This window comes from Myotis yumanensis, unplaced genomic scaffold (assembly GCF_028538775.1).
Source record: "Myotis yumanensis isolate MYYU_CA2020_CCGP unplaced genomic scaffold, mMyoYum1.0.hap1 SCAF_16, whole genome shotgun sequence".
Classification (NCBI taxonomy): domain Eukaryota; kingdom Metazoa; phylum Chordata; class Mammalia; order Chiroptera; family Vespertilionidae; genus Myotis; species Myotis yumanensis.
The window spans coordinates 33011668-33038253 of NW_027223767.1; the positions used below are offsets into that span (position 1 = coordinate 33011668).

Here is a 26586-nt window from a genome sequence, read left to right on the forward strand (position 1 = left end):
AACAGGCAAAGTTGACTATCAATCCTGCTACTATTACTTACTTTGAAAGGGAATAAATACTAAGAACAGTGATTTGGGGTAAGATATTTATTTCTTCTCTGTGTTATGGAGGATTTTATTTCATGGGTTTACAGACATCCACAAGTTATTAGGTTTAAATTATTACAAATACCAAAGCATTTTCTATTAAACATTCTTCCAAGCATTTTCTATTAAAATACTAAAGCTAAAGGAGAAGGTAAAAACAATGAAGTTTAGCTCAGCCAGTGTGGCTCAGTGGTTGAGCATCAACCTAGGAACCAGGAAGTTATGGTTTGATTCCCAGTCAGGGCACATGCCTGGGTTGCAGGCTTGATCCCCAATAGAGGTTATGCAGGAGACAGTGGATCGATGATTCTCTCTTATCATTAATGTTTCTATCTCTCTCTCCCTATCCCTTCCTCTCTGAAATCAATAAAAATATATTTTAAAAAGCCCACATCAATGAAGTTTAGCAAGATGACTTGAGCTGAACGATCAGCCCAAAAGTATAGGAATCCAGAGGAATATAGTATAGCCTCAAATACAATGGATAGGTAGTCAACAAATTTTCACTAAAGATCCTCTTGGAGAGCCTTCCTGGATCAAAGTAGCTCCACAGTGGCTCCCTAGTGCATCATCCAATTTACACCAAAGTACTTCAAGTTCATGGCATTTCTTTCTTATTTCCTGTCTTCCCAAACTAGAAAGTAAGTTCTATGAGGGTGGGGATTATGTGTATTTTGTTCACTGCTGATCTGCAGTGCCTAAAATGGTGGCTGGAACATATCAGGTATTCAATATATATATTTGTTTAATTAACTGATCACTTGACTAATGAATGGGTTCTTGTCTCAGTTATGCCCCTGGATGTGTAGCCAGGGGTATGTAATTTACCTTCTCTGGACCAAAAAGTCCTCATTTGCAAAATGAGGAGGTTAGATAAGATAAATTCTGAGGTTCATACCAATTCTAGTATTCTTAAAAATAATAATAAATGTACTGTATCCTTTTCCTGTCTATCATTAATTTTCTACTCACAAAGGTTTAATATTATAATGTATGGGCTATCAAATTCTTAGTCTTGTTCCAGATCTATGCCTTCGAAAAAGAGGATGAAAATAAATAACACTCTTTCACTCCAACAACTCTTTCCTTCTACCGCTTCTCTTGTTCCACATCTTACATACCTTCCCATGTGAGAGACTGCAAGGGAGTCAAGGTTAAGTCATAGAGATCAGAATGCTATAAGCAAGGATTCTCAAATATTTCAGTCTCAGGATCCTTTATAAGAATAAAAATTTTTGCCCAGCCGGCGTGGCTAAGCAGTTGAGCGTCGACCTATAAACCAGGAAGGAGGTCACAGTTCAATTCCCAGTCAGGGCATATACAGGCGTTGTGGGCTCGATCCCCATCGTGGGGCGTGCAGGAGTCAGCTGACCGGTGATTCTCTCTCATCATTGATGTTTCTATCTCTCCCTCTCCCTTCCTTTCTGAAATCAATAAAAATGTTAAAATAAAAAGAATAAAAATTTTTGAGGACCCCCCAAAAGCCTTTGTTTATATAGAGTCTACCTATTGGTATTTACTATATTAGAAATTAGAACAAAAGAACTTAATTTTATTTATTAATCTAAAATTAACTAATAAACCCATGATGTGTTAACAAAAATAACATTTTTAGTTTATAAAATACTCTCTACTGTCCAAAATAAAAAACACACAAGTTGGAAGAGTGACAGTCACTTTTTCACTAATCTCTCTAATGGAAGACAGCTGGCCCCCATGACTGTGTTAGCAGCTGATGTGCTGCACTAGCACATATCTACAAAACTGCACCATTTGCTCATCCTGTATAATAAAGAGCTAATATGCTAATTAGGCCAAACAGAATAAGAGGAAAAAGACAAATATATCTTAGTATTAATATGAAAATAGCTGTTGACTTTACACACCCCCTGAAAGAGCCTCAGGGACCCTCAGGGTCCTTAGGACCACACTTTGAGGACTATGGCTATGGAGCTATGATAGGAGGAAGGAATTAGGAATGGTTAGGAAAAGTCGCAAAGAAGGGAACAAATGTAAGGGCAAAGGAGCAATAATTACTTCTGTATTTACTAGAGGCCTGATGCATGAAATTCATGCAAGAGGCTCAGCCCTCACAGCCCCGGCTGCCTCGACCCTCACAGCCCCAGCTTTTCCGAAGGTCATCCGGATGGTTGTCCAGACGGTCCTTCTGCTGTTCCGTCTAATTAGCATATTAGCTCTTTATTATACAGGATGTGTACAAACAAAGAGCAATTTATAAATTCACATATTTTTTAAGAGTACAATTTTAAAAGGACAGATTTCTTCCTAGGAAGTTAACGATATGATATTAAGTGAAGTCCAAACAAACAGCCATCATCAGCAATACCATTTTAAAAAAGAGAAAATCAGGGCTTCAGAGGTTCTATGAAAAACCTGAAAATATACATACATAATTTCCTTAAGATTCTCAAAGAGGTTTATAACCAAAAAAAGTTAAGAACTACTTGTCTACAGAAATATATCATTAAAGAGAAAGGCACCCAAAGACTAAACAAATGCCCCACAATAAGCAAATAAGAAATTTGAGACATGTATGTTCCCAATTTACAAATGGAAAAGCTGCTGTAATTATACATCATATTGTAACCTAAAGCGTCTTTAGAATTTTTCTAAACATTTCCCTCACTTGTTACACTCATCTTAGATACACCTGTTCATATGTAAAGCTCCTCTCAGTTTTTTAAAAGTAGAATAATTTTTGGACAACTGCAGGGATTAGAATGCCTATAAAGAGAAAGCAAGGAAAGAAAATTTCAAGCTACCTGTTGTCCCACTGAGAATGCCTGGTTGTTGAACTGTTGAATAAATTCTCCTGCCATCTTGTCGGTATCATAAGGATTGGAGTCGATGCTTTTTTTCTGCAGGAAATCAATCTCGATGGTCATTGTGCCAACACATTGTTTGGTCTTGTCAAACGTATATAAGGACACTAGGGTAAAAAAAGTAAGCATTTTTAAAAATCACAGGGACACCAGATACTTGCTGTGTTCCAAGTAACTAAAAGTTTCGCCAAAATGAATCCTAACAGAACTTAACCAAAAGGGGGCTTTACAGCCCTAGCCGGTTTGGCTCAGTGGATAGAGCCCTGTGGGCTGAAGGGTCCCGGGTTCGATTCCAGTCAGAGGCATGTGCCCAGGTTGTGGGCTCGATCCCAGGTGGGGGCCGTGCAGGAGGCAGCCAATAGAAGAATCTCCCTCATCATTTATGTTTCTATCTCTCCCATGTAAAGAGAGGGGCTTTACATGGCTTTCATTAAGAGACACAGGCACAGATTTTAAAACATAGTAATAATCACTAGAGATGTTCTTCCCCATCCGAATCAATTCCAACATACTGAACAACACTCTCTATTTTATTCCTCCCTCACCCAACTCTTGTGGGGAAATCACAGCCCCCCGGCACTTCCAAAAAGCCTCTGAATCTTCCTCCAAACAACAGTTTCATAGATCTAACCAATAATCTATATATATATAAAAAGCCAGAGACAGTAATGCCATCACGAACATAATGACCTAACAACTGGTCGCTATGACACCCACTGCAGCCAGCGAACGGGCCTGATCTAGGCAGGTTTGCCCCCAACACCCTGATCAGGGCGGCCAGGCTCCAATCAATGGGTGGCAGTGGTGACTGGCGAGCAGGTGGAAGGCAGACCTCTTGGTCTCTCCTCCCGCCGGCCCTCAGGCTCTGATTGATCAGGGATGGCTAACAGGGAAAACAGGTTGAGTGGCACAGCGGGGACTGGCGAGCTGGTGGAAGGCAGACCTCTTGGTCCCTCCTCCCCGCCCTCAGGCTCCAATTGATAGGTGGTGGGGGCGGGGCGAAACTGGGGACTGGCAAACGGGCAGAACATGGCCCTGATCGCAGGCTAGGCCTAGGGACCCTAACCACACACGATTTCATGTGCTGGGCCTCTAGTATGATTGTAATGAATGTGCAATGACCTAACAACCAGTAACAGGAAATTGTACAGATCTCCAGAACTATGAGAAAATCATAAAGAAAATCTCCCTCAGGTAGCTAAAATATTTACCTACCTTCTATTTCTTGCCCAATAGAAAGTCCAGCCCATTTTCGCTGTAAAATAAAAGAGAAAAAAATAGACACTTAAAGTCAAATCAATCAAAATTAGATAAATGAGGAATTTCCCTGAATTTCAGGAATACATTCAAAGACCAAAACATGGTATACTCTTTTATGTTGAATTGTCCCACAAACAGATATGTTGAAGTCTTCGTCCTGGCACCTGTGAATGTGACTGTATTTGAAAATAAGCTCTTTGACATGGAATCAAGTTAAGATGAGGTTATATCAAATTAGAATGGGTTCTAAGCCAAAATAACTGTTGTCCTTACAAGAAGAGAAGACACACAGATACATGGGTAGAAAGTCATGAGGCGAAGAAGGCAGAGAATGAAGTGATACATCTACCAGTCAAAGGACAACAAGGATGGTCAGCAACACCAGCAGCTAAGGATGGAACAGATTTTCCCGAGGGCCTTCAGAGAGAGTGTGGCATGCTGACACACTGATTTCAGACTTCCCGCCTCCAGAACCGTGAGAAGAAATTTCGGCTGTTGTCAGCCACCCAGTTGTTGGTATAACTTGTGACAGCAGTCTAGGAAACTTATGCACATCCATCCCAAAACACACAAAGCTTGCCTTTTTACAGTAAAGCCAGTACCACTGAGTAGATGCTCATTTGCGTAGTATAACTCTCCCGAAGCTCTTTGTAGTATCAGATAGTTCAGTATCTAAACGCACTGGGGTTAGTTACACTGTTTGTATCACAGAAAGAAAAACATTCAGTTCATAAAAACCAAATTAAAACTGGTCAGACAATGTATACTGAAACCCAAGCAGGGATTCAAATCGTTAGATGGCCACAGCCGGTCTGTGTGTACCAGCCAAAGGATTCTCAGGCATTTGCAGCCAGACTTCAGCTTCTCTCCAGGTCGAGAATGGTTACAATGGCAATAATGTATGGAGGCAGACCCAGATTGTGTTTAGGCAGGAATTCGGGACTGGCTTGGTATAGATTCAAAATTAGTAACCACTGATAACACTCCAAAGAACAGTGAGAAAAATAATTTTGGGCTGAAAATCAATAGTTTGTCTACTCATCTGAACATTGTGGATTTTGTGGTGGATAGCTAACAGGATGCTGAATTTTAAATGTGTACAACATTAAGTGCTCTCCCTTACATCATAGGTCACTCTCCCTCATCTCTGCCCTTCACACCCGTCTTCTGTAATATCCCATCTCACACACAGCCAACCTGAAATTTAGCAGCATGCTGGTTAAGCCCAGACTTGGGGTCACAGAGAAGCCATATTTAGGTTCTGTACTTCAATTCCAAAGACAGCCTCAAAGCATGATAATAACAGTATCTATAGTATAGGGTTGTTTTAGAAGTAAATGAGCAAATACATGCAAAAGTTACTTAGAATGATATCTGGCCTACAGTAAATGTTGGAGGGAAATTCTTTTTAACACCAAAATGACAAGGAGAAAAGTCAGAAATCATGAGTAAATCACTGCTTATTAGAAAGAGGAGGGGTAGTATTTACAATGCTTAAGACTGTGAGATCAGCAGCATAAGCAAGGTAATAAGGAACAATAGAACACAGACTAGTACCTGTGGTGCTCCTAGATTATGGATTATATGTCTGGAACAGTGCTAGGCAATTTTCCCTCTGCAGAATCCACCAACAGTTACAAATGTGATCGCTATCCTTCCAGTCATTACTGGAGCCCAGCAAGTTAGGTTGTAATTTGAGATAACAATTTCTCATATCATATTCTTTAGTCTGACATCAGTGCATTTAAAAATCACTATTAATAGATGTCAATTTTTTAAGTAAATGCTATTTTTTTAATATATTTTATTGATTTTTTTTTTTTTTTTTTTACAGAGAGGAAGGGAGAGAGACAGAGAGCCAGAAACATCGATGAGAGAGAAACATCGATCACCTGCCTCCTGCACATCCCCCACTGGGGATGTGCCCGCAACCCAGGCACATGCCCTTGACCGGAATCGAACCCGGGACCCTTCAGTCCGCAGGCCGACACTCTATCAACTGAGCCAAACCAGTTTCGGAGTAAATGCTATTTTTATATCTTCTCTGTTACCCTGGAAGTTAACATTAAAATAACTTAGCACCTTATCTGACAGCTAACTGATAATACTGCAGAATTTTTTTAAATTAGGAAAAAAATCAAGGTAATAAAAGGCAGACACAGTAAAATTGGAAATTAAGGATATATCTTTAAATTCCTAGTATATTATCTAGATGTTTTTCTTCAGCGTGGAACAATAGTTGTAGGAAGAGTGATGCTTGCTTTAAATGGATTGCTGCCTCCACAACCTGCAGGAATGGGAGACAATAAATTAACACCTGAGTTACCTGAGGTAAGCTGAATGCAATGCTCCCTGGAACCACTGATGGATGGGTCCTCAGTGTAAATGTGTACCTGTGGCTGGGAGAGGTCCTCACAATCACATGCCTAAAAGACAGAAACACAGGAGATGAAGAATACCATTTCCAAATGTGTTCATTTCCAACAACTGAGACTTGATGAGTACCAGGTGGGAAAATGGCATTATATGACAGTCCTGAAAGACTAAGAGCACAAATTTCATTTCTACAAAATGTGAGCCAGTAAAAATGTTATCCAGGCATAAGGAACACCTTGAGCCAAACACACATCAAGCAGAATGAGGACCAAGTTCAAGAGAGTATATATCACTAAAAATATAAACTTCATTACATTTCCAGTTTACATAAACTGATAACTGTTTTTTTTTAGTTTACTTAAAACTGATAACAGTGATTTAGTCTTTAATATTAAGTAAAAAAAAACTATATGAATTTCCTCTCCTGAGAATTATTTCACCTCAAAATAGAATAAAGGGAGGAGAACCAAAGATAGAACCGGATATGGCAGTAAAAAAAAGTTAGTTTTCAGGACAAGTGTTTAAATCTCTTTGCAGACTTTCACAATAGGTTGAAGAAGAAATAACCTAAAAAGATGGTAAAAAATTTTTACAAAGTATATCAGCTTTCATATAGATATTAATATTTACTATTTCAAAGCATTTTTTGTTAATTCACCCTGCTCAGAAGTTACCTATAAACAGATAAAATATAGTCCTTTCATGATAATCTTTTATACCAAGAAACTACCAAGAACTGTTTATGAGATAGAAGCTTCAAACTGTTATGTGCTATCTTTTTTAAATTACCTTTGAGAAAGCTATATTTTTTAATATTAATGGTTAATGTTTCCATACATATCAGTTTGCCACTAAAACACAAGTTCCTTATAACTACTATATTTTAAATACCTCCTTCATGAGCACAGAGAACATTTGACATATATAAAAGAATTCCATAAAAAAAATTCTCACACTGATTATCCATACTGCAGTTTATATGTGGAGAGTTCTGTGTTCAACTGAGCATCATAGAATTTTAGGACTGAAAACAATCCTATCTAATAAAAGAGAAACATGGTAATTAGCCATACCTCCGCTACCCTTCCCATTGGCTAATCAGGGCGATATGCAAATTAACTGCCAGCCAAGATGGCGGCCGGCAGCCAGGCAGCTTGAAACTAACAGGAGGCTTGCTTGCTTCAGTGACGGAGGAAGTTAATGTTCCCCGCCTGCCGCTGCTGGCCTCTGAGCTTGCAATTTGAAACATTGTTACAAATATAGAAGCTAAACAAAACCCCAGAAACTGGCTTTCAGCCAGCCGGGATCTCAGAGCTGGAGTTGAAACAGTGCTTCGATTACAGAACCCAAACAAACCAGATACCTGCTTTCAGAGCTGGAGCCAAGCCTCAGAGCTAAAGCTGGCCCAGAATAAAAAGAAAAAGTAAAAAAGGAGCGGTTGGGAGCTTTAGTCACCCGCCAGCCTGAAAACAGTTCTCAGCCCCTCACCCAGACTGGCCAGGCACCCCAGTGGGGACCCCCACACTGAAGGGGGTGTGACCAACTGCAAACAGCCATCATCCCCTCACCCAGGCTGGCCAGGCACCCAAGCGGGACCCCCACCCTGATCCAGGACACCCTTCAAGGCAAACCAGCCGGCCCCCACCCATGCATCAGGCCTCTATCCTATATAGTAAAAGGGTAATATGCCTCCCAGCACTGGGATCAGTGGAGCTGCGAGGCCTCAAGGCACCAGGATCAGCGTGACAGAGGGCAGCGACCAAACCCCATGATCGCCCTGCGGCTCTGTGTGTGACGGGGGCAGGGCCACAACCTCCCTATCTGCCCTGCTCTGTTCCTGACAGGGGAAGGCGCCCCAACTTCCTGATCAGCCCTGCTCTGTGCCTGATAGGAGGGAGCTCCCCAACCCCCTGATCGCCCTGTGGCTCAGTGTGTGACAGTGGAGGCACCCCAACCCCCTGATCGGCCCTGCTCTGTGGGTGATAGAGGGCGGTGCCCCAACCCCTGCCCCCCCCCCCCCCACGGGCCCTGTTCTGAGTGTGACAGGGTGCGGCGCCCCAACCCCCTGATCCGCCCTGCTCTGTGTGTGCCTCAACTCCCCTATCAGCCCTACTCTATGAGTGACAGGGGGGAGCTCCTGAACCCCCTGATCGGCCCTGCTCTGTGTGTGACGGGGGGAGCTCCTGAACCCCCTGATCGACCCTGCTCTGTGGGTGATAGAGGGCGGCGCCCCAAACCCCCCCCCCCTCCCCCGCACGGGCCCTGCTCTGTGTGTGACGGGGTAGAGCCATAACCTCCCCATTGTCCCTGCCCTGAGTGTGACAGGGTGCGGCGCCCCAACCCACTGATTGGCCCTGCTCTGTGCGTGACAGAGGGTGGCGCCGCAACCTCCCCATCAACCCTGCCTTGAGTGTGACAGGGGCGGTGCCCCAACCCCCCAATCGGCCCTACCTGAGCGTGACTGAGGGTGGCATCGCAACCTCCCTATCCGCCCTGCTCTGTGCATGACAGGGGGCGGCGCCCCAACTCCCCAATCAGCCCTGCTCTTAGCCTGACCAGGGGCTGCACCTAGGGATTGGGCCTGCCCTCTGCCACCGGGAGCAGGCCTAAGCCAGCAGGTCATTATCTCCCGAGGGGTCCCAGGCTGCGAGAGGGCACAGGCCGGGCTGAGGGCCCCTCCCCCCGAGTGCACAAATTTTTGTGCACCGGGCCTCTAGTATTAATATAATCATGTACTACAGATCCTTATTCTGAAGCTGAAAAAACCACAGATTATTACCAATTCTAACTCTGGGAAACTCATGTATTTCACAGAAAAATTAAAAACAAACAAATAAAGGCTCAGTTAAAATCCTGCTTCTTGCCCTGATCGGTTTGGCTCAGTGGATAGAGGGTCGGCCTGCGGACTGAAGGGTCCCGGGTTCGATTCCGGTCAAGGGCATGTACCTGGGTTGCGGGCACATCCCCAGTAGGAGGTGTGCAGGAGGCAGCTGATCGATGTTTCTCTCTCATCGATGTTTCTAACTATCTCTCTCCCTTCCTCTCTGTAAAAAATCAATAAAATATATTAAAAAAAAAAAAATCCTGCTTCTTTATTCCTTATCTCCCTAGGCTGCCTTCTCGTACAGCCCCTTACCTCTGTCAACCTGAGAAACATGGAGGGCACTGAACTTGGTAGCAGGGCCTGTAGAAGTTCTGGCAGTGGGGTGACATGAATCAGTTAAAATAAATGACAATTTAAAATGCTTATAAAGATTCTATATTGGCTGTGCATCTTCTAATTTTCATGCCTTTTAAATATCTTAGCATCACTGATCAAAATGGCTAATATTTATTGAGGACTTATTAATGTGCTAGGCACTATCCTAAGTGCTTTATTTGTATAACGCAATCTTTACAATTATCATCATTCCCTTTTTACAGATTGGGACAGAGACACAAAGATGGTAACTTACCCATGGTCACCAAGTTCATAATTGGCAGAGTCAGAATCTAAACTCAGACAACCTGACTTTGGAGCCAAAAAACCTAATGGCAATGCTATATATGATTCATATGACCAGTATGTTTAGTTCTGCTAGGAAAATTGATTTTTAAAAAAGTTATAAAAAGCAATATATGCTCTTAAAAATGTTATAGTTATGAAAGTTTAACACAGTTAAGACTGAAATACATAACTTTCTCATCTCTTCCATTTTCTAACTCAGCAAGAGGAATAAAAAATTATTCTCAAGTTAACTAAAAAATAAATGCTCTCTAGAACTTTCTAAAATACCATCTAGCAGGTATTTCTTCTAGCAGGCTAGAAGAAAAAGAAAGTTAGGTACTCACTGGCCAGACTGGAAATCTTTTTCATTCACAACTGCACAGTTGGTTAAAGATAATTCATCTGTAGGACATCTCGCAGCTTGCATACTCTATAAAAAGAAATGATTAGGAAAATGAAATTATCTTTTATAGTCTTAGAGATAGTTTATGCCTTCCTGCCCTCTATTCCTCATCACCTGTTGTAAACACCTATTGTTTTTACTCCCAGCACCCCTTCCTTTGTGATAATAGCAAACCCTTCCTTTGAAAAACTGTTCCTTCCTCATTCCATATGCTTTTGTGGGTGTTCCAATCACAGCACACATAGGGCCACATAGAGTCCTATTCCACCCATGGGGCCTTATGTAGACCTGGAATAAAAGAAAGGAATTCTCCCTTGTCTCACCACCACACGGAGGAGGACTTTCTGCTCTAAGAATAAACCTATCACAAAGAAAGCAAAGGTAACAGAGACACAAACACCTTGAAACAGAGACCTGACAACCAAGTTAAAGTCCTTGAGTCCTGAATGTTGGTTATAAGCCAATAAATTCTCTTTTTTGCTCAAGCTTATTTGAATTGGTTTTCCACCTCTTCAAAGAGAAGAATTTTAACTGATTCAAACACAATGAAGTAGATTCAATAAGTTTGATAAAGTGTATCATGAAAAGTATCTATACTAATAAAAGGGTAATATGCTAATTAGACCAGACATCTTCCGGACATCCATCTGGACATCCTTTCAGACAAAGCCACGGTGGCGGGGGCCAAGGCAGAAGCCGTTAGGGGCGACCAGGCCGGCAGGGGAGGGCAGTTAAGGGCGACCAGGCAGTTAGGAGCCAGCAGTCCCGGATTAGGAGAGGGATGTCCGACTGCCTGTTTAGTGGGATTGGGCCTAAACCGGCAGTCGGACATCCCCTGAGGGGTCCCGGATTGGAGAGGCAGGCAGAGGCGGTTAGGGGCGATCAGGCGGGCAGGGGAGGGCAGTTAGGGGCAATCAGGCTGGCAGGCAGAGGTGGTTAGGGAAGATCAGGCTGGCAGGCAGAGGCAGTTAGGGGCAATCAGGCTAGCAGGGGAGCAGTTAGGGGCAATCCGGCAGGCAGGCAGAGGCGGTTAGGGGCAATCAGGCAGGCAGGCAGGTAAGCGGTTAGGAGCCAGCAGTCACAGATTACTAGAGGGATGTCCGACTGCAGGTTTAGCGGGATTGGGCCTAAACCGGCAGTAGGACATCCCCCGAGGGGTCCTGGATTGGAGAGGGTTTAGGCCGGATTGAGGGACCCCCCCAACCCTCATGCACCAGAATTTTGTGCACCAGAACTCTAGTAGTTTTATAAGAGATCCCAAGTGGCTCTAAGCCATGTCTCTTACAGATTGAGAAAAACCAAATTCCAAATATCTCCCAACAAAGATAAATTACAGGGTTACATTTTTTAAAAACAGGGCATAACAATCTTTTGATCAACAGTGACTAGCAAAACATTCCTCCATATAATTTATTTATTAACCATTATATATATGTAATGTATATATACATTATATATACACTATATATAATGTATTTATAACCCTCCACCATTCTCTCAGGTTTCCTAGTTAGTGAAATATGGCACTCGTAGTCAGTCTTTTATAACTACAGTGCCCATTCTTCAAAACTCAAGCCAAAGCTGATTCTTCTTAACTTTGTCTCCCAAACACAAATTTATAGAGGAAAACAAATTACTTTTTGCTTCACTTTTGTTTTAACTAAAGGCTAGTTTCGATAGTTATCCCAGTTGTCTAGAGCAGTGGTCTCTAAAGTGGGATATATGTACCTCAAGTTTGTCTGGTAATCCAAGTATCAAAACAAACTGAATAGGTGTATCACAAAATATTAAACCAAGAATTTAAAGAATAATGAAGCTATCACTTTACTTTCTGTATTATTAATAAATAAAAGAAAATTGAGAATATATTTTTCATCTTTAGCTCATCCTTTTTATTTTGATATGTGTTATATATATATATATATACTATTAGAGGATAAGTTATAAATATATATGCACATATAAATGATCAATACATTTTTTACTTACGGGATTCATGATAAACTGTTTGGAAATCACTAATTTAGAACATGAGATGAATAAAGTCTAGGTCATAAGTTTGATTTCTGAATGAGACAGTATTTTTGTCCACGGACACAATTTGACCAGTCATCCGACAAAAATATACCCAGCCTTTTAGTTTCCCACCTACCCTGGGGTCTCTTTCACCTACAAGACATTACCATTTCTTTAAATCAACATTTTATTGAAGAAAAACATACATACAGAAAAATACATACATTGTAAATGTTTGGTTTAATGGATTTCTACAAAGTGAACACACCCAAGGTAACCAACACCCAGTTGAAGAAAGACATTACCAGCATTCCATATTGCCCAGCTCTCCCCCACCACCATCACTAGATTTTTGGCCCCAACCACAGATAACTACTATCTGGTTTCTATCACCAGATAAAAACCTTAGATGAGTTTTGCCTGCCGTTGAAAATTTTATATATAAAGTGGAATCATACGTCATGTATTATTCCTGTCTGACTTCTACCCTTCAATATTATGATTGTGAGACTCATCCATGTTGTGGCAATAGTTCACTCATTTTCATTTATCTTATAATATATAATTATAGTAACATACCACCATTATGTATCCATTTAAGTTGTTTCTAGTTTTTAATTATGAATCCTGTTGCTATTAACATGTTTGTACATGTCTTTTGAATGATATCTGTATGCATTTCTATTCAATATATTCCCACCTCACCCCACCCAGTAGAACAGCTGGGTCATAAACATCCATATGTTCAGCCTAAGGAGTTTTGTCTAAGGTATACAATGTGGTGTTTTGATATAAGTATACCTTGTGCAATGATTACCACAATGAAGTTACATAGTTACCATTGTGTGTGTGTGTGTGTGTGTGTGTGTGCCCACATGTGCATGGTGAGAACACTTAATATCTATTCTTTCAGCAAATTTCAAGTATACAATATGTTATTAACTATAGTTACCATACTATCTAGCATTTCAATTGTTTCTAAGGCCGGTTTAGTCAGGGTACCAAATCTACTATATGCAAAAAATAACTACGCTTTCTTAAATGTCTGAAAATTGGATATAGGTGAAGGTATTAAAAGGAAGAAAAGGCATTAAATGAAAATCTGGAAATAACAAGGTTGAGTAAACATTTGGGAAGAAATCTGGAAAACAACATCTTCAACAAGTTATAAGGAACTAAATGGGAGAGCTCAAAATGTTATTAATGGTTCTCAATTTTAGCATACATCAGAATCACCTAGAGAACACTTAAAAGAGATTGCAGGGGTCCTGGCTGGTGTGGCTCAGTTGGCTAGAACGTCATCCTGTGCACCAAAAGGTGCTGGTCCAATTCCTGGTTAGGACACATACCTAGGTTGTGGGTTCAATCCCCAGTAGGGGCAGATATGAAAGGCAACCTATTGATGCTTTTTTCTCCACTTTGAGAATCATTGTATTAAGGAGAAATAAACTTCATAAAAAAACAAATACGGACAGCTTCATTTCCTTCTACAATAGAAGAGAAAAATGTGGAAAAGAGGCTTCAGTAATGCTCTTAGTCCATTTCATCATTTAACTTGGTAAATATAATTAAGTTTATTTTGATTCTTAATTAGTAGTAAATTGATTAGAAGGGTATATATACAAAAAGCAGTTATCAGGCTCAATATCTGCAGGTGAAGAAAAGACTGTATTGGAGTCAAGCAGCTATTAAAGTTATATCTATACTATCTTATTAATGATGTAGATAACAGAATAAACAACAGTGGAATATTCAATAGCTTGGCAGAGAACATAACATTAAAATTCAAACTGAAGACACTGTCCAAAATGATTATTTATTAAGGTATTCAGAAATACATATTCATTCATTCACTAAAAGATCATCAATACTTTCATGCCAGCCTCTGTTCTAAACAGTGGGAACTGTCTTTATCCTCTCACAAAATTTTGTTAATATTATTCTCTAGGAGAAAAGTAACTAGGATAACTAACATTTTAAAATCCCCTAACACAGATGTTCTTTGGAAGACCCAGAATTAGTGATAATTACTATATTCATTACTTGTCTAACCAAGTAGGAAAATGTTCACATGCACCTAACACTAAAAACACCTTACAATTTAAAAAATTCACCAGTGAAACCCTAAATACTTTGTTATTTAGTAATTTTAAAAATAAATATTAGATTTTAAAAATGATGTTATTTCTTTTTCTTTTTATAAGCAAAAATTTAGAGTCACAGAGGTAGGAAAAGTGAGTCAGCTGGGCGTGGGCTCAGGAAACAAGTTACAGAGGCAAAAGAAAGGCCTTTGGAGCTTAGGAGAAAGAGGAAGAGCAAGGAAAACTCATCTGGGGGAAAGCGGGCGAGGAAAGGTGTGGGCAGGCTCTGTAGAGCAGCTGCCAATAGGTTTTTATTTTAAATTAATCATTTTCCCATTTTATTACCAAAGATCTATATGGTTAGTGCAAAATACATCAGAACTTTAGCACTTCATTCTAAATTTAGCAAAGCACCAAAATACCCTGCATTACTCATAAACAGCTGATGCAAATTCATTTGGTTTCAAAACTGTAGAGCACAAAGTTGTCACTTTTTGGCTTAACGTCAAAATGAAAAATCAGCCCAGCCGGTGTAGCTCAGTGGTTGACCGTCAACCTTTGAACCACAAAGTCACGGCTCGATTCCCAGTCAGGGCACATGCCAGGGTTTCAGGCTCGACCCCCAGTGTGGGGCGTGCAGGAAGCAGCCAATCAATGATTCTCTCTCATCATTGATGTTTCTCTCTCTCCCTCTTACTCTCTGAAATCAATAAAAATATATTTTTCAATAAAAAAGTAAATCAAAATCAATAGCAACAGATAAAGATAACTTAAATTTAAAGATAAAAATGTTTTCAATGAAGAAGGATTAAGTGGCTCCTAAAATTTATTTTTAAAAAAAGGGCCAAGACAGTTGAAACTAAAGAGAAAATGAACAAATGGGACTACATCAAAATAAAAAGCTTCTGCACAGCAAAAGAAACCATCAACAAAACAACAAGAAAACCCACCTCGTGGGAAAACATATTTGCCAACGTCATATCTGATAAGGGCTTAATCTCCAAAATTTATAGGGAACTCATACAACTTAACAAAATGAAGATAAACAATCCAATCAAAAAATGGGCAAAGGATCTAAATAGACACCTTTCAAAAGAGGACATTCAGAAAGCCAAGAGACATATGAAAACATGCTCAAAGTCACTAATCATCCGAGAGATGCAAATCAAAACAACAATGAGGTACCATCTCACACCTGTCAGAATGGCCATCATCAACAAATCAACAAACGACAAGTGCTGGAGAGGATGTGGAGAAAAAGGAACACTTGTGCACTGCTGGTGGGAATGCAGACTGGTGCAGCCACTATGGAAGGCAGTATGGAGGTTCCTCAAAAAATTGGAAATGGAACTCCCATTTGACCCTGTGATCCCACTTCTAGGAATATATCCCAAGAAACCAGAAACACCAATCAGAAAGGATATATGCACCCAGATGTTCATAGCAGCACAATTCACCATAGCTAAGATCTGGAAACAGCCTAAGTGCCCATCAGTAGATGAATGGATTAGAAAACTGTGGTACATCTACACGATGGAATACTATGCTGCTGTTAAAAAGAAGGAACTCTTACCATTTGCAACAGCATGGATGGAACTGGAGAGCATTATGCTAAGTGAAACAAGCCAGTCAATGAAGGAAAAATACCACATGATCTCACTCTTTCATGGATAATTAAGACCATTACAAACTTTTGAACAATAATAAATACAGTGGCAGAGCTGCCTCAAACCGATTGTCGGACTTCAGTGGTAAGGCCAGGGAGGGTTGGGGGACAGGAGGGAGGGGAGTAAGAGATCAACCGAAGGACTTGTATGCATCCATATAACCATAACTAATGGACATAAGACACTGGGGGTAAGGGAGGGCAGGGGCTTGTCAAGGGTGGGGGGGAACAAAGGACACTTATGTAATACCCTTTGTAATACTTTTAGCGAAAAATTTAAAAAAAAAAAAAAAAAAAAAGGGCCAAGAGCCCTGGTCTGTGTGGCTTAATTGGTTGAAGTGTCATCCCAGGTACCAGAAAGGTAATGGGCACATACCTGGGTTGTGGGTTCAATCCCACCCTTCCTCTTTTTCTAAAATTTACTTAAATAAGAAAAAGAAAAAGACCAAGAAATGCCAAATGAAGAAAAATAAAGAGCAGACTTACCCTACCAGACAGCAAGAATAATTTTAAAGCTATGTAAGTGTAGAGAAGGACAATATAGTCAATAAGCTATCCTATCTCATAAAAGACAAAGATGCAAATTGACTGTACCTTCTCTACATCCACCAGCCAATCAGAGCGATATGCAAATTAACCACCAACAAAGATGGTGGCTAATTTGCATACTGCAGGCAGGGTGGGACAGCAGGAGCTGCCATCCAGGCCCCTGTGTGTGCCCCGGGCGGTGAGGCTTGGGCGGGCACAGTGATCGCGGGGGCCCCCGCACCATGTGTGGCCCCTGCTGGCGGTGCTCTGGCGGGTGGCGCCCCGGGGGTTCAGGTGGCGCGATCAGCGAAGCGGGACTGGGGATTGGCGAATGGGCGCAAGGCAGACCTCCTGGTCCTTCCCCCCAGCCAGCAGGCTCCTATCAATCTTGTTTCTACTGAAAGGAATGTGGCACCTCCACTGCGCAGCCTCCCAGGACTCGGACTCGCAGGTTCCGGAGTGGAGACTTCAACAAGGACTTCAGCGCCTGCTCAGGGGAAAAACCGCCACCTCCCTACTCCACAGCTGCTCCTGTGTCTGCAAGAAAGTGCGCATGCTCCTCCCTGTGAGATGGGCAGGGCCAGAGCCTGAGTTGAGCAGTTCCAGGATAGCGATAGCTGCTGGACCAGTGCAGGGATGGAGGGAGGAACGGTGGGGAAGGAGCAAGGGGGAAGCCCTGGCTCCCTGCTCCTCCTCCCACAGGCATGGCCCTTGCTGCTGTTATGATAAAAGGAGTTGTGCTTTCCTAACTCTGTCTGGGTAAAGAAACAAGTGTCTGTTGACTTCTGATCTTACTCTCCGAGCTGCCAGTTAATCCCTCTGGATGCATCATATCCAACCTTCAAAGGATGTGAGGGGCAGGATCAACCTTCATTCCATAGTTGAGGAAACTGACCAATAAACACATGTCTCATGCCTCAGTGTCAACTCCCACAGAAATCTCTGGGTAATGACTCAGATTCTATATCTAAGGGTATATTTTCTTCTGTTTTCATGTTTAATTCAGACCCAGGAATCAAATAATACAAAAAAGAATAAAATGAGTTCAGAGGGCTCAGCATTGTATTCCCAGGGCCTTTGGTCCCACACAAACCGCAGAACTCAGTTATCCTGAGATGAAAGGAAAGGAAAGAGAAACATGAAAGGTTTCCCAGCTCAGTCACAGAGACATCTCATAACCACATATTAAGGACACGACATTAACTTAGGGGTGGAAAGGACACAAATGGAATAGAAGATGGAGCCATTTGGAGCAGGCCAGCAGGGGGGGTAGTTGGGGTGAGCACACTGGTACGGTGGGCAGTTAGGGGTGATCAGGCTGGCGGGGGGCATTTGGGGGCGAATAGGCTGGCGGCGGGGGGAAGTTGGGGACAATCAGGCAGGCAGGCAGGTGAGTGGTTAGGAGACAGCAGTCCAAGATTGTAAGAGGGATGTCTGACTGCCAGTTTAGGCCCGATCCCTGTAAACCGGCAGTAGGACATCCTTCCAGGGGTCCCAGATTGGAGAGGGTGGAGGCCAGGCTGAGGGACACTCCCCCACCACCACCACTGAGTGCACAAATTTTTGTGCACCAGGCCACTAGTATATATATACTAGTGACTGCTCCGAAAGGACCAGTCAACCAGTACTATGATGTGCACTGACCACCAGACACCCGAGGCAGGAGCTGCGTCCTGGTGGTCAGTGCGTTCCCACAGCCAGCCAACTTCCCCTGGTCCCTCCTCCCCCAGGCCAGGAAACTTCCTGTGGTCCCTCACCCTGTCCAGCAGGCCCCCTCTGGCAGCTGGCAGGCCCCGTGGCCAGCAGGCCTCGGCTGGCCCAGCCCCAATTGGGACTGGGCGAGATGGCCCCGATAGGCCCTGATCGCGGGCCAGGCCTAGGGACCCCAACTGTACACGAATTTTGTGCACCGGGCCTTTAGTATTGTAAAAGCTATGTATGGTACAAGTTGGGTACGGAAAATATCCAGGGCAACACTTTGTAAAGTATATGATTGTCTCATCTCTATGCTGTACACCCGAAACTAATACAAAATAACAATGAATGTGAACTGTAACTGAAAAAAAATTTTAAGCTTTGGTAATTAAAACAGTGGCATTGATGTACATATAGACCAGCAGTTCTCAACCTGTGGGTCGCAACCCCTTTGGGGGTCGAACGACCCTTTCACAGGGGTTGCCTAAGACCATCGGAAAACACATATATAATTACATATTGTTTTGTGATTAATCACTATGCTTTAATTATGTTCAATTTGTAACAATGAAATTGGGGGTCACCACAACATGAGGAACTGTATTAAAGGGTCGCAGCATTAGGAAGGTTGAGAACCACTGGAATGGAAGATAAAATATAACAGTAGAGGCAAATAATCACATTAATAAATTTAAAATGACAGATAAATCTCTAAGGAAAGCAATACAGTTCTTCAGGAACATATAACCACAGATTCTGACTGAAAGTGTGTATTAGAAAAGGCTTCCTTTGGGAAGTTGAGCGATCTGAGTAAGAGGGGAATGGTTGGGAGTAAAACATTACAAAGAAAGCACAAGCAAAGACCTTGTGGTAAGAGAAACCACTGTAGGTTCAAGGCTTATATATAACCTGAGCATAGAGAGTAAGTGGGGGAGTGGAAAGAAGCAAGAGCAGAACCACAAAGGACCTTACAGGCCTCCTTACAGATTTGGTCTTCTCCCAAAAGTAATGGGATGCAATCAAGGGCGGGGTTTAATGGGTAGGGGAGGGAGCAATCAATGTGGACAATGGTGTAAACAGTCTACTTCCCAGCTTCCTGCAACAGTTCAGACAGACCAGAAATGACAGTGGTTGGGGAAAAGGAGGTGAAAATGAAGATGTTAGAGAGGTGGGCAGATAGGAGAGATTTTTAGGAAGTTAAAATGACAGAACCCAAGTGACCAGTCCAGTGGGTGATTTGGGTGCAGTTTAAAGCAACAATGCCCCAAGACAGATTCTTTGGCCCTAAAACGTTTTTGGCTTTTTTTGGTTGTTTTTTTTTTGGGGGGGGGGGTAGAAGGGAGCGGAGAGAACTCAGTCAGTATTGGGGGATGTGGTGAAAGAGAAGAGATATAAAGAATGACATCCCCACCCCTACTCGAGGTTTCTAGCCTTTATAAATGGATGGATGGTGGTACCATTCGTTGAAATATGGATTACTTGCTTCCGGTATGTACCCTGACCAGGGCCAGGGATAAAGCCTGCAACTGGAGGCACCTGCCCTTGAATGGAATTGAACCTGGGACTCTTTAGTCCGCAGGCAGATGCTCTGTCCATGGAACCAAACCGGCTAGGACTGAGGTGCCCAGTTTTGAAAAGGTAATTTGATACATTGATCTGGAACTTAAAGGATAGGTCTTTACTGGGAGTAAAATATTGAAAATCATTGACACATGGATACTATTTGAAGCGGTGGCATTAAAAGAAACTGCCCAGGGAGAAAACAGAGAGAGAAGAAAGCCTTGACGAATATCTGCATCGAACAATTTAGGGGCACATTTCAGCGGGATGACAGGGCCCCAAATCAGACTGCAATGGGTTGAGGGGTGAGTAGGTGGCAAACAAATGGGTGACAATCCTATTACGATGTCTGGCTGTAACTGGGAAGAGAAACGGTGACAGCTGTGGAGGTGGAGGGAGGGTTTGTCTTAAGAGGGGGGTAGCCTGCGCATGTTAAGATGGAGCAGGTGGATGGGGGGAGGGGAGATTCCCGAGAAGGTGCGAAAACCAGAATCTGAAACAGGTGGACAAAGTAGCCACAGATAAAAAGGAGAGGAAAAGCAGCAAAGGAAGAGCAGAAAGAGGCCAAATTAAATGACCTTTAAGGTCTCTTCTCACTCTGGAATCCCATGACAATTTCTTTCAGGTGGGACATTTGCATGCATGCATACATCTATGCAAACGTATTCAAATATTCTGGGATAAATAGTCAAGCACATCCTGATTCCCTCATGACGCAGTTAATCTCCCGGGGTTTATGACCAATGTAATCTCTGGGCAAGAACCTCCACCCCCCGCCCCCCCCCCCGAGCGCATAGCTCAACGCACACCGCAATACAGCACAGAACCACCAGCCTATCTCCCCTCGACAAACCACACTACGCCGCGATCTCAGAGGCCAGGGGAGCACGTAAAATATAAAACCCCGAAGCTACAACGCAGACTGCTGCATTCGAAAGCGACTGTCATTCATAAGAGCAAAAGGCGACACGCCAAATCCCCAGGCCAAGCTAAAGGCATTCCTGCGCGATCCGACAGTGACAGGTCCCCCGAGAGCCGGGCTTTCACGCTAAGTCACGGGCACTTCCTCCTCCTTTCCCGAGACCTTTCATTGTCAAGAACCAGAAACAGGTTCCCGATGATCCTTCCCACAGCCCTCGCCCTAACGCAGCAGACGGATCCTCCGCAGTTTATTCCAGAGGCTGCACCTAATAAGCCCTCGAAAGGGGGTGCGGGGAACGCCCCCCCCCCCCCCCCGGAGTCCGTCAGACAGGGATGGAACGGTGGCCACAACCCTGCGGCTGCCTTGAGGGGCAAGGGGAGCAGCAGCAAGGGAGGGACAGGGGCAATTAATAGAGACGCAGGAGGCCCAGGTAGCGAGGGGTCCTCCTCCCCGAGAGCTTTCATAGGAGGATGGAGTTTGTGAGGAGGGCTCTGTCCAAGCCACCGCTCCCCCGACTCACCCTCAAGCCCTTTTCTGGCCTGTTGGCCCCCGCTCCAGCGCCCCGTTTGCTCAGACCCCTTCTCCTTCCCCTGGGGCTGTCCGGACCTCGGGGTGCCCGCAAGCCCGGCACCCCCGCCTTAAGCCGCAGCTCCCGTGGCAGCACTTACCCGACCCGCCATCTTCGCGGACACGTCCGGCTCCGCAGCTGCAGCTCTGCTTTTAGTCGAGTCCGCCCCCGCCGCGCGCGCGCCCGCACCCGCCCCCGGCCCTCGCGCATGCGCGCTACCACCGTGAGGCTGCGCATGCGTCCAGCCGCGTCCCCGGCTCCCCATTCTCGCCGGGCGCGCGCCCGCTGGGCGGCCGCCGGGGGCGGGCGGGGCGTCGGCGCCATTTTGAGCAGGAAGGCGCTGAGGGACGTGGCGGGTGCGGTGACTCCGTATTTCTTAGAGCCTACGTGTCCGCCCGCGGCTTTCTCTAGGGCTCCTCTCTCGAATCTCTGCACAGCTGGCCGTTGGCACCGCACTTTGTAGCGAGGCCTGAGTCACCGAGCCCTTGCTTTCCTCTTTGCCAGCTGCCCTTTGCCCTTTCATAGCCTTTAGCTTGAATCTTCCAGAAAGACCCACTGACATGTGCAAATGTACAGTAAGAGCACCCTGGGCGGGGACTGGCCTGCCCCAAGGAAGATCAGTCACGAGTGGTGGTTCCGAGTTCAAGTTCTGCGTGAATCCAGGCTTTTCTCTGTAGGCGTCCTTGCTTTCCTCGCTCCTGGGAGTTGGCATTTATGTTTAGCTTATGTGTAGCCTGGAAAACTAAAGTTAATATTGTCTTCTAATTTAAAAGTGAATTATGATTATTTCCATATTTATTAACTATGTTATATTTGTTTTTGTTTATAAAAGTAACTTGTGCCTTTACCAACCTTTGCCATTCCCCAGTGTTCTTTCATTGTAGATAGTGTATGTGGTGGAATTTGAATGTCATATGCCCTAAATTCACAACAAAAACCCTTGATGTTGTTTCTTTTGTGTAGTTCCATTTCCTCACTGGGATCTCAGAATACATCATCATCAGGAGAGATAGTAACAATAGGATCCTGCAAGAAGGCTGTTTCTGCCCAAAAGGTTCTCTGATGCCTTTATTCCCCCCCCCCCCCCCATCTTATTTTTCTCTTTATATTTATAAAAGGTAATAAATGATAGGATTTGTTATCTTCCATTTCTCATAGTTAATTAGGAAAAAATCGTTTTTTCCAACACGAGGAAAGGAGAGAGAAAAAGAATGAGAAGACCTGGGCATGCTTAGCAATTTAAAATTAAGAAAATTAAGAAAATCAGTAAGTGACCTGAAGATGGGCAAGGGACCGAAGAAAAATTCAGGCCAGTTTCATGAACTCTCACACTGTAGCTGAGAACCAGAGTGCTGTGCTGGGCAAAGCAGATGCTACCCTAGTCACTGGTGGGTCAGGGTTCAATCGGTAGGCTATTTGCGGGGGAATGTCATCTCTCCAGGCAGGAGGAATGTTTTGCACCCAGGAAGACCTCTCTGTTGGAGAGGTGCCAGCATGTCAGTTTATGAGCATATCGACCCATAAAAGGAGCCTTTGTAGCCTCTCACCAGTCTTACAAATGCAACAGAATGATGTGCATAGCCCTGCAGGGTCTACCCATGAAACTGTAGGCAGACATGAGCTCTGGTCCCTAAAGCACTTAGCATCCAGCTCCAGGAAGAGTCTGAGAAACTGCTCCAGGTTGTCACTTGTCTACACATCCCATCTGTGCTGTGCTCTGATTTTCAAGGTCATCGTAGAATAGAGCTGATTTGCCATCACCTCTGAGTAATCGCTGGAGGACAGTTGATAAACAAGCATTTTTGCTGTTCCCCTTTTCCTGGTCACAGCTCTCCCAGGTCAGGCAGCCTTGCAAGCATTGTCAGACTGCTGGGGTCCAGCCCCAGCGGGTCCAGGGGTTCCCAAAGGTGCGGACGTAGTGGGCGAAGAATGAAGGACACGAGGCAGCTTTCAGGTGATCATCATGGCCAGGTTCCTCCCTTTATTGTCCTCTTACATTTGTATTTATACTATTTGATCTTAATCCCATCCATTCTATTCCAAAGGTTAGGTTTCTTCTCTCCATTCCAAGGTTACTCTATTAAGCTACAAGGAAGGAACTGGAGGAGGTTATTCTATGTAAAGATGATGCAGCTTAAGCGTGATTGTTCGAAGTTAAAGTGATTAACTACCCCTCTGGCACTTAGTTAAAGGGTTTACTGATAAAAATTCTCACCTGGGGAAACAACCTTTCTTGGAGAGGTGACCTTGGTTAAAACACATAGCACTTAGGAAGGGGAGCAAACATATTAAGAACAGTATGCCATATACGCCAGGTCCCTTGAAATATCCCTGCAGCGACTGCGTCAAGCAGCAAGGGTGGATCGGCTTCCAGCATCAGACAAGGTACCCTGGCCCAGGAGGGAGCACAGAACCCAGGCAAGGACCTGCACTGCCTCTCTTGCAGAAGATGTCATTGTGAAGCAGACAAAAGTGGTCTTCAGAGCCCCTTTTATACCCTTCCCTCTGTACCACCTCTTCTCTTTGCTAAGTTCTTTCAGTATTCATAATCTAATAGATTAGTTTTCCCAGGAGTACATGCAATTTAAGAAATACTGCCTGGGAGAGCAATGCCTTGTTGTAATGTACCCTGCAAATCACAGAAGGATGCCTCAAGAAGTCGAATTAAAGAGTCACATTTATCGCAACCCGGGACTATGAGGGGCCATTCCCAAATCTCATAGTGATCAGATGGTCGTAACTTCAGGTTTATATAGGCAAAAAAATCACAAAGGTGCCCCGACCTGCAGGGCATGCATCGTGGGTACTCCGCACCAAATCCTGCAAAGGAATGAGAGGATAGGAGACTCGAAGAAATGGAGGCAAGACAAAGTTCTGATCAAGCCTCAATTTTATTTTTACAGTGGGTAGAATTTATGTTGTTCTAGAGGAGAGGGGTGGGCAAGGGGGTCCATGGGTGTAGCCTATCACTAGGGATGTAGCAGGCTCTGGAATGTCGCAGCTGTGAGCTTATCAGCGGAGACGTAGCAGCTGTGTGCTGAGGGTGAGGGTAGGTTATCTTTTAACTCCAGGCCAAACTGCAAGGTTGTCTTTTAACTCCAGGCCAAACCGGGAGTTGGCTTGGAGGAGCCAGAAACCTATTGTTGTAAGCTGGAGATGTATATGTAATTTCTAATGGCTCCCAACACAAAGGTATTGATTACATCTCAGGGTTTGGAATTTGGAACCTGGCTCACAAAAAAAGCAGTTTACAGAAGCAGAATTAAGCATGTTAATTACAGTTTTGGGCCTCAGGATCACTGAGTTGACAGAAACACATCATCTGGGACCACTGGGTTGACAGGAACACATTATCTGGAGCCCTCGGGTCTCGAACCACTGAGTTGGCAGGAAGTCATTATCTAGAGCCATTGCACTGTCCTGGTCTTAGGACCACTGAGTCAACTGGAATGCACTGTTATGCCCAGATTTCAAGATCCCCAATAGACCATCAGGGAGCCAGCCAGTCCAATGCAAAAGCAGAGAGTCCTTTATTATTATTACAGACCCGGGTCTGGCTCCCAGCCTCTTCCAACGCAACAGCAAGAGGACAGAGAGGCCGCCGTGGGAAAAAACAGGGTTGTTACAGGGGTGGAGTGAGGGGAGGAGAGCTGACTGTGGCCCTTGCCGATTGGCCAGGCACAAGCTGGGTCTTGTTACACAGGATGCGGTAATGTCTATGGCGCGCACGTCCCTCGACTGTCATTGGTTAGTTCAAAGAAATCCTGGGTGTGGCTAGCAGAGGCTTGGACTTCCGGGAAGAAGCCCCGCTGAGCACATGGCTGCTCAAAAATGGAGGACACAGGGTAAGATGGAGGGCGTAGTCCTCACCCTTTCACGCACCATCTGTGGCCACTATAACAATTTAGGATAACTGTGCTGTCCTGTTTCCCAGGTACAGACAATAACCAGTAAGATCACAATCAATGGGATAGTCATTCAATCGAATGGGATGATTTATACAATTCAGAAAATCAAAATAACCTGTCCATTGTTAAACAAAGCAAATAGGTACCATACTTCAGCCCTAACCTACAGAAACAAGTCTCTAAGGGCAAAATGTGGGAGACTGTGACTGCTCTACTGGGAAGTAAATGTGGAAAGCAGTTCATGTCTTTGCCCCTCCAATCATACCCACAGGTTAGATAGCCCGGCCTAAGCCAGGCTTTCAGGTAGAGAAAACTTCATTTTACAGCCCCATCATAGCCAGTTTTAGGAAATAGAGTTGCCATGTGTTTGTTTTCTGTCAGAGAAACCTATTTCCCAAAATGATGGATAAGGCTAGTGTCAACGTAAAAAACCATTGAAACCTGTAAAGAATTTTTGTGAGTTTATTTGAGCCAAACTGTCAACATATGCCGGGAAGCAGAACCTCAAGGAATTGAGATAATTCTCAGGAGAATGGCGGGGTTACATTCGTATTTATACATTGCAATCAAAGGAGGAACATAGGAAATTCATTGGTGACAGATTTAAGGAGGTGGGATTAAGCGAAGCGGGGAAACCTCTAGGATAGGATAAAAAGTAAAATGATGGACACGTACTTATGTGGGTGCAGGAACAATTAACATGATAAATGAAAGAATCTGCTGCATCTGTCCTGGGCCCGACACACCTGGCGGTGCCCTAGGGGCTCCAGATACAGGGAAGTCACAAGTTACCCAGAAATTTCAAGGGCATGTTATCATAGATGCAAAAAGACAGAGAGGCTTAGTTAAGGTAAAGGTTGACCTTGTCAGTGAAGATATCGGCTTAGGACGTAACTACCCACCATAACTGCTTTTAGTTAAGGTTTAATTTCAGACCATCCTTTGTGGTTACTTTAGGTCTCCAAGTCTGCAAAACTGCCATGCAGGCCTCTCCTGAGCTTGTCAGGTCAGCATGTGGCCCCTTTAGTCCACACTAGAGAACAGAGTAAAATGGAGAAAGGATATGGAATTTTAAAAGAAAGAAAGACCAGCTGATGCAATGCAGCAGTCTAGCTGCAGTCAGGTGGGTTTTGTTTTTTTTATTGTTTGTTGTTGTTGTTGTTTTTGGATGAACATGTCCTTTCGC

At 43.7% G+C, this 26586-nt stretch overlaps 1 protein-coding gene across 2 annotated transcripts in view; it reads right to left on the reverse strand.

Moving 5' to 3' along the window:
• Positions 1-21675, reverse strand: part of NSF (N-ethylmaleimide sensitive factor, vesicle fusing ATPase) — a 119496-nt gene extending 97821 nt beyond the window's left edge. For both annotated transcript variants that reach the window (XM_070395203.1, XM_070395204.1), the window contains exons 1-5: positions 21593-21675; positions 10398-10483; positions 6517-6616; positions 4146-4185; positions 2871-3037 (exon numbers count right to left, since the gene is read on the reverse strand). In XM_070395203.1, coding sequence (XP_070251304.1) covers positions 2871-3037; positions 4146-4185; positions 6517-6616; positions 10398-10483; positions 21593-21604 — 405 coding nt within the window. In that variant the 5' untranslated portion in view covers positions 21605-21675. The remainder of the gene's footprint in view (positions 1-2870; positions 3038-4145; positions 4186-6516; positions 6617-10397; positions 10484-21592) is intronic.
• Between the last annotated feature and the right edge of the window lie 4911 nt (positions 21676-26586).